This window comes from Lolium rigidum, unplaced genomic scaffold, assembly GCF_022539505.1.
Source record: "Lolium rigidum isolate FL_2022 unplaced genomic scaffold, APGP_CSIRO_Lrig_0.1 contig_41807_1, whole genome shotgun sequence".
Classification (NCBI taxonomy): Eukaryota; Viridiplantae; Streptophyta; class Magnoliopsida; order Poales; family Poaceae; genus Lolium; species Lolium rigidum.
In genome coordinates this window covers 52,156-61,103 of record NW_025900517.1, presented here as the reverse complement: position 1 = coordinate 61,103, position 8,948 = coordinate 52,156, and the positions used below count along the sequence as shown (strand labels likewise).

Genomic DNA, 8,948 nt, shown 5'->3' with positions numbered 1-8,948 from the left:
TGCAGAGGTTGCACACTTGTGCCACAACATTTGATTTCATCCGTCGGGATTTCCCGAATCATCGTAACTACGTACGCGGATCATCAACCATAACCTTTCATTTACTAACCCTAGTATGAGCACCTCTCCCCATGAGCTTGGCCTCCCAGTGAAGACCAACTCTGTCAGCACAGGAACTCGCACACGGGGCTTGGCCGTACAATTCACTTCACATTATTTCTCAACAACGGAGGCAGCCTCGGCATAACCCCTATGATGTGTGTTCGAGAGGGAACTCATACTAAGATACATAAACTTCTAGTTAAGCCCTTACCCATAATCAGGTATTGTGGGGGTACTCAATAATTGGAAAGGTATCGCATCCAAACCAATATTAGTTTTTAATCAAAAATCACTATCTTCTCTTGGTCATATCCACCTTCAAAAGTCATTTCATAATCCTTATCATCATTATTTCACCACACATGTTCCCATCTAGAGTAGTCATTTTTAATTTAGCACTAGCATCTAAGGATGGGGGTGCTAAGTACCTTGCTTTGCTTCTAGGCTAACTTTGATACTCTTGTACTAATCTAACATTAACCCTATTGAACTATGCATCAAAAGTACAAAATAACAGTAAGTAAAACTTGGAAGTAAAACTGGGAATTAGGCTCATAACATAAAGTAAATGGGTGGTGCTTGGCTCATGATGAGCTAGCACTTTGCAAGAGTATTATCTTGCCTTGGTTGGGAAACTGGTCAAAGTGGTCTTCTTCTCCTTGACAGTAGACCTCCTCCTCCTCTGGACACTCCTCGGTACTAGCGTCTAAAATACGAATACGGGGTACACAATCATCATACCAAACAATTTTACTAAACTAGTCACACTCATGATTTACAACACTTAAACTAGCATCACATATTACTCTTAGGTTGGTGGATGTGTTTTTCTTATTAATTAAGAAAAATAATTTCCTCTCATACTAATCTTGGATGTTACTTTGAATTATTCAGAGAAATAATTTCCTCTCATTATCTTATTAAGATTTAATTTCTCTTATGCATAATATGTGACCTAGGTTGACTCAGGTCAACCTCTTCACACTTATTATTTTGAGAAAATGATTTAAATGGGGTGTAGCACCCCATACAATTTAGTCTTAGCATGGTAAAGAATTAATATCATCAACAAACCATATGAGATTTTATTGACCAGAGTCTTTACCTCATATTACATTGTTCATGACAAGATTTAAATGGAAGAAAATACTCCCAAATGATTTACTAATGTTTTTGGACAATAGTTTTGACTAGAAATAGTCTTATAATCCTTTAATTTAACTAGGCCATGATCATACACAGTAAGCATGGCATATTTTTTGTAGAAACAATTAATATAAGTGAAATGCGAATTATAGGAGTTGGAATTAACTTAAAAGCATGTTTGGTTGATTTTTAATAATTATTCTAATGCAGAAAAGTCCCTTCCTTGTTTATTTTCCTATTTTAATTCTATAATCGATCTATAGTTAATTCCAGTGGCATTGGATAGATAAATTCCTAAGGTTTCCAAATATATAAAGTTTGTAAAATTTGGCTGAGTAGATTTGTCTCTATTAAATTTCAAAGTTAGCATCAGATTGTATATTCGATTTATTTTGGAAATTTCAAATTTGAACTGGTGGGCTCGCGCGGGAAAGCTAGCTGGGCTGCAGAGAGAAAAGGGGTTGGGCCGGCCCGCCGCGTCCAGGCGCGAGCAGGCCGTCTGACGGCGGGGGCCACGCGTCAGCGGGACTTAGAGCCCGAAGCGGTACGGGGGAAGGAGAGCTGTGCGATTAAAACGCGATCACACGGTCCAGACGCGTCGTCGTCGACGGCGAGCGAGGAACTCACCGGCGGCGGCAGTAGGGGGTCGGAGGGCGCCTGAGGGCTCCGGCGGTCGTCGGAGAGGTGCGCCGCGTCGTTGTCGAGGACGAGGATCCCCCTGGTAGCAGCGGCGCTTCCTGGGGTGGCCTCCTGCTCCGGCGGACTCCGGCTACTGGCGGCGGCTCCGAGCTAGCGATTGGGGCGAGGTGGTGGCTAAACTATGAAATTGGAGGGACGAGAAGAGCTGTGGTGAGGAGGAGAAGCGATTGGCGTGCTCAATTCGGTGGGAGGAGCCCTCCTTTTATAGGAGCGGGAGGTGGCCGTGGGTCTGGGGTGAGGTCAGCCATGGCGTCGACGGTAGGGTGGCGCGAGAGGTGCTGGCGATGACGCTCAAGTGCGTGGCGAGGTCACGGCGGTGCTGTAGGGCTTGATTGCGGGGAAAAAGAGGGGCTACAGCGGCGGCGATCGTGACGGGAGCTTGCAGGTCATGGCGGGCTGTCGTGGACGCTCGCGTCACCTGCGGCGTTCCCGCGGTCAAGCGACGATGCCGGTGGGGTTGCTTGGTGGTGCGGCGCGTCCACGCGGCGGCGGAGCGGTGAGTGAGGGCGAGGAGCGTCGGCGCGCGTCACGCTCTGGCGCGTCCAGGGCGTTCGCCATGCGCGCACTGGCGCAGCGGGTGCACGCCTGGGCGTGTCTGGGCGCGTCGGGCCTGGCGTGTGCACGCGTCATTTCGACCTCGGGAGGGTACGGGCTGGCTCAGTGAGGTGAGAGGGAGAGAAGGGACATGGTGGTGCATGCTGGAATCGACCAGGTGAGGAGATGGCATGGTGATGGCATTGCCATGCCACGGCATGGCCAGCTTGGGTCAATGTCGAGCAACAGAGGTGGTGGCAAGTGGTGAGATGATGCACTGAGGTGAGAGGAGGGTCCAGGGGTGCAGGTAGGGTCAAGGTTGGACCAAGTCCATGGTAAAAATGCAGTATGGGCTCAATTTTGTCTCCGCTCCTGCAAGGTGTTCGACCAAATGGCCGAAAGAAATAAATTTTTGAATTTTGAATTTCTTTTTGGTGGGTTGCAAACATATATTAAATGTAGTATTTTGGTGGTGGTGGTGGTCAAAATGGAATTGAGATGCAAAATCACATTTTGCATATGATCTTACATATGTGAAAATGTTCCAACTTTGCTTGCTTCTCATTTGAAAATGGTGATGAATTTGGGGTGGTGGCTTTGGGCAAAGTTGGAGTGCTTGATGTTGTCTTGGATGAGGTGCAAAGAAATAGCCAGGTGTAGAAGTGAAAAGTAAAAATCCAGGGGCTCAAAGTGAGCATCAGGGTAAAAATGGCACATGTGACCATAATCATATGTGAGCTCATATTTGCTTTAATTTCGATTGGAAAAGTGTTTGATGGTTTCCAAAGTGGTTAATATATGTTTAGTATCCATTTACACCCAATGGTGCAAATCAAATTGGCCTAGATCAAAGAATGGTAAGAATGGCCTAAGCCTTATGTGTATGTGAAGTTGATTTTTAGCATTTCTTTTCTATTTCTCTTTTACTTGACTTTGGGTGATCAAGTGATCATTGCTAAGGTTTTAGAGTGAGAGAGAACACATAAGCAAGCATCATGGCAATTGCACACTCAAAATAATCAATAAGATGATCTACATGCATAAACCTATATGATGAGAAAAAGTTTTTGTTAACTCTGATTTTTGGGATTCTTGAATTTCTCTCTTGTTCATTTTATTGAAATTTGGGATGTTACACTGCCCACCACCAGAGGCCGCTTGCCACCTCCGGCAATGCCTCCTCGATGGCATGAAGCCAGACGCCACAAGGTAAAACCCTATACCTCGGCCACACCACAACTGTTGTACATAGAAGGCCGGTATCCTACTCCATCTCTACACCCTCCAGGCATTGGCGGAGCTCAGTTGAGCCAGCCGGGTGCAAATGACACCGGGCCAGGAGAAAAATCACTTGTACGTGAGCATTTTTTCACCATTTGTGCCCCCCCCAGCCCAGGACGTGTGCACCCTGCTGCAGCCCAAAATTGTGAAGCCCAACATAGCCCAGTATTTCCGTGAGCGAGCGAACCCAAGACGCCAAGAGCACAGGACGCTGCCGGCTGTTCCGTGAGCACAGACGCCAAGAGCCAGATGTATTTCCGTGAGCGTTCTCATCTCAGCAGAGCACAGGACGCTGCCGGCTGCCGGGGAGGCTGAACTGTCCGCCTCGCTGCCCACGCAGATCGCCGGCGGCGCAAACGAGCGGCTGATCCGGTAATCCCCACTTCCCCAGCCTCTCGGGCTCTCGGCCGTCTGCAATTTTGTCCGTGCCCCAAGTTGCAATTCTGTCCGTGCCAATCCCTAATTCGAAGATCCGGCGGTCAAGTCCGATTTCCTCCCCATCTGCAGCAGCAAGATCACTGCAAGTCTGCAACGAACAGGAGGTACTCAGCAATATAGATTTTCCTCACTTTGTTAGTTTGTTCAGTTCCTCTCACAAATCACAAAATTCGGATTTAGTTAGGCTAGGGCAGTGGAGATTCTTGAAGGCAATCTCTAATGCATTGCTATTTATATAATTGCAGAGAAGTTACAAGTTAATCATGGACCGCTTTGTAGTGAAAACGAATGCTCCATCAGCGTCTTCTCCTCCACAAGATATGAATTGGGAAGAGGAGATTCAATTTGATCCTGGCAAAAGAAAGTGCATTGAGCAGTACCGGCCTAATCAAAAGGATTTGGTAAGAAGAAAATACCTTGCTAATGGTCCTTCCCAACCTCGCACTTGTGATTTTCAATTCAGAAAGATTGGGGGAATAAATAGAAGGTTTAATCCAGCATGGTTTGACGAATATGGGAGTTGGATTGAGTATAGTGAGTCCAAGCATAGAGCATATTGCCTTTGTTGCTTCTTGTTTAGGGGACGCAGTAATAAAGGGGCTGGTTATGATGCATTTGTTGTCAAAGGTTGGAATACTTGGAACAAGAATGACAGACTAAAGGACCATGTTGGTGGTATTGGCAGTGTTCACAACCAGGCAATGAAAGATTGTGAGAATTTACTGAAACAACAGCAGCACATTGATGTAGCTATGCAAAGATCAAGTGATGCAGCCAAGCTTGCTTATTATACTCGTGTAAATGGCTCAGTTGATGTTGCTAGACTTCTGCTGAAACAAGGCTTGGCATTTCGTGGTCATGACGAGTCCAAGACTTCTCTCAACAAAGGTAACTTCTTAGAAACCCATGATATGCTAGCAGAGCATAATATAGAATTACGCAAGGCTCTAAGTGTTGCCGGTGCAAGCAAATCTGTTATGTTGTGTCCTGAAGTCCAGAAAGATATTGGTAGCTGTTTTGCAAAGGAAATATTGACAGACAGGACACATAGAGATCAAGCATTGGGCCTTATAGTGTACTTTCAGTCATTCGATTTTGTGTTCTATTTGCAGCTCATGTTGACTATTTTGATAGTAACAAACATCTTGTCACAAACACTTCAGCGCAAAGATCAGGACATAGTGAATGCTATGAAGTGTGTGAAATCAACAAGAAGTCACTTAGTTGGGCTTAGAGAGCACGGGTGGGAACCTCTCCTTGATGAAGTGTTTGTATTTTGTGATAAGCATGATCTTGAAAAGTTGGAAATGGAAGAAGCCTATGTTAATCCAAAGAACAAAAGGAAAAGGACTGGAATTACCAATAAGCACCATTTTCAAGTTGACTGTTTCAATGATGTTCTTGATTGGCTAGTTCAGGAGCTTGATGGTCGGTTCACCGAGACAACCTCTAATTTGCTTGTTTGGTCTACTTCTTTGAGTCCAAGAGACTCGTTCCATGATTTTAATTCAGAGAATTTGATCAGCTTGGCTAAACTCTACCCCAAAGACTTTGATTCTGGAGAACTGAGGGATCTTAGTCATCATCTTTGTCTCTACATTGCAGATGTGCAAACAGATGAGAGATTCTCCAATATACAAACAATTGTTGAGCTTTCTCGGATAATGGTTGAAACAAGAAAACACTTATGCTATCCTTTGGTTTACCGGCTATTGAAACTAGTACTAGTATTGCCTGTTGCCACTGCCACAGTTGAGAGATGCTTTTCAGCAATGAAGATTGTGAAAACATATTTGCGCAATCGCCTCAATGATGAAAGTTTGAGTGATAACCTTATTTGCTATGTGGAGAAAGAAGAAATGAAGAAAGTCACTAACGATCCGGTGGTTGATCGCTTCATGAAAAAGAGAGGACGTAAATTCTAAAAGGTAGATAACACATCCACTTAACTAAATTAGTCTGTTCATTATACTATTTTGAGTTGTTACTGAAGTTTCTCCATATTCATTATGTTTTATAGGTTATTTGGGACTGCTGGACTGGACTGGACATATGGTGTTGTTGAAGGCAACCACGCTGGCAGCAGCAGATCCATATTTTGTTAGTTAATGTTTACCTTTGTTTCCCAGTTTATCGTAGTTATTGGGCTATCCGTACTTAACCAATATTGTCCAATAACAATGGATTCTCTATTTTATTAGTACTTTGCTTGCTACTTCCCTGTTCTGATCCAGTTCTGTTGAATCGCTTTTTCATGGGTAATTATGTGTGCTTAAATATTCGTTGCATACTTCAGAATTTAGTGTGTTGTTGGTTAGAAAATTTGTGCATTTTTTTATGCTTGGTAAAGTTGTGCACCCTGGACCAGATTGCTGTAGCTCCGCCGCTGCCTCCAGGGCGAACACTGGCGGCAAGAGAAATTGGATCCAGCCGGCTGTGGCTGACTCTGAAGTGGAAAGTTGTGGAGGCTTCATGAGAGGAGAAGAGAGGAAAGGAAAAGTGAGGAGCTTGGGTTGAGATTTTTTTGTAATTTTTATTACTTTTAGGTTTTTCACAGTTTAGTTCGCAGGCATCACTGCTATTATGTTGAAAAGTGAATCTATGGAGCGTGATGTGCTATGGTGCCATGGTGGTATATATGTTATTTTTTGCCAGCTGCGTGACCCTTGTAATTGCAAGAAGCTAAGTGAGACAAACAAGCGAAAGAAAGAGATAGATAGATCATTGAACTTATAATTAAGAAGAAGGAAAACGCTTTGGATCCGGCGACCGATCGCGCGCCAGAGATCGGTCGTCCGGCCTCGCTCCCGCGCCGGTTTAATGGGCCTTCTTTTTTCGGCCCAACAATGATTTCCCTGTAAAACTGATGAACTATTTGTTGTAAACAATCCGTAATTTTTGTAGGATTTGTTGTTAACAATTGTTGTAAAGAGACAACTTTTTTTGATGCTAATAACAAAGTGATTTTTTATTTTGTTGTAACCATTTGTGACTTTGGATAAAATAGTAGGTGATTTTTGTTATAATTCTATTTGTAGCAAATTAAATAGTCTGTGGTTTTTGTGGATGATGTTTTGCGACTTTTGTTGTAAACACCCAAATTATTTGTGACCTGTGTTGCTAATTATTGTTTTAAATATTTTACTTGGTTTGTTCTAAAGATATTTACGGAATGAAAGCGAGACTTTTATTGTAAACATCCAAATAAAATAATGTTGGTTTTTGTTATTAATTATTGTTGTAAGTATGTTTCCGATTTGTTGTAAAGATATTATTGCATGGAAACTGACTATTATTGTAAACACCCAAATAAAAAAATATTGTTTTTGTTGTCAATTATTATTGTAAATATATTGATAATTTGTTGTACATATATGTGAAGATTTACTGTGAAAATTTTGTTGTAATATTTTTTATTTTTTGTACACAAAGCAGCGGGTCTTTGTTGCTATACTAAACAACGGGTTTTGTTGTAAATATCTGAAAGTTTGGGGGCAAAGGGAAACACGTGTTCGGTTTAAACTGATAGGCGTAGGACCGCGGGTTGATTTTCCAAAAACCAGGGGACAAAATGCAAAAATCGAAATGCTGCTAATTCTAGCCGGTAGATCGCGATCGGACGGCCGAGATAGCAACCGATTTTCTTTGCCCGGGTCGGTCGCCCGACGCTGAGCGCGCCCCTAAGAAGAAACAGCATGATATTTCGTGGGAGAACAAATTAAGCACAAGCATGGTTTTCAGCGCAGTTTGCGAGCAAAGTACATCGCACGCCATATTTTGATCTTCGCCAATTCGCAGAAGAAAATCAAGTCAAATAGTAATGTTTATTTTATAAAGTGGGAGATGCACCTACTGCATATACGTATACGAGAGTGTTTATATGTACATGTGAATGTTCTAACAAAGTGGTGGAAACAACAACAGAAAAAACATAATAAAAAGGCTAAGCGGTAAGTGCTACTATCTCCACTCATTGAAACGATCTTGAAGTCAAATCCTGTCGAGCTTGGATGGTACAACGAGGGGATTCTGACACGCGATCTGCTCGCGGCCGGCAGCCTTGTAGTCGAACTCGCAGGCGTGAGCGCCGGCGTGACGATGCATGCCGCAGTAGGTGCCACCGCAACGGCACGCGAACCCGAGTAGCCCCACCTTCTTCCGGCACGCCTCGCACCGGCTCTTCGTAGCGGTCGCCGGCACGACCTCCTTGTCGCGCCCGACTCCGGCGGCGGCAGCAGCAGCACATCGTCCACCTGTCTCCTTGATCCGCAGCGACGCGAAGCTGGACACGACGCTGTCCACCGGGGGCGCGCCAGCGACGGCAGCGACGCCGATTTGCTGCTGCTCCTTGTAGCACTTGGAGCAAAGGTTGCCGGTCGCCGCGTTGCCGAAGAAGCCGCAGTTGTTCGCGCACAGGGCCGTCTCGTGGCCGTCCGAAGCCGGAGCACCGCCCGCCTGCTGCATCTCCGCCATTGCTCGGCTCGAGGTGGAAGAGATCTCGACGCACGAGCGTGTTCTCTCCTTGCGTACTAGGGTTCTTGTCGTCTGTTCCGCCCGAGACGATATCGATCAATGCTGCTGTGCCTGCTTCCAGGTAGATGCGTGGCCTTTTGAAGGCGCTGCGTTCCTCCGTGATATCCTGTGGCAGTTGTCGAAGTGATGCCGAGTCCGAATCCTGATCAGCTAGTCAAGTCCACCGACCCATGGGGATGCAGCGCGAACATTCGAGAAGAACTGGATAAGCACAC

General features: G+C 44.8%; 1 protein-coding gene across 1 annotated transcript; it reads right to left on the bottom strand.

The window, feature by feature from the left end:
* Positions 1-8,190: 8,190 nt before the first annotated feature.
* LOC124681410 (zinc finger A20 and AN1 domain-containing stress-associated protein 10-like) lies at positions 8,191-8,673 on the bottom strand. Its single transcript, XM_047216333.1, has one exon. The coding sequence runs from the start codon at positions 8,671-8,673 to the stop codon at positions 8,191-8,193; it is 483 nt and encodes a 160-aa protein (XP_047072289.1).
* Positions 8,674-8,948: the final 275 nt, after the last annotated feature.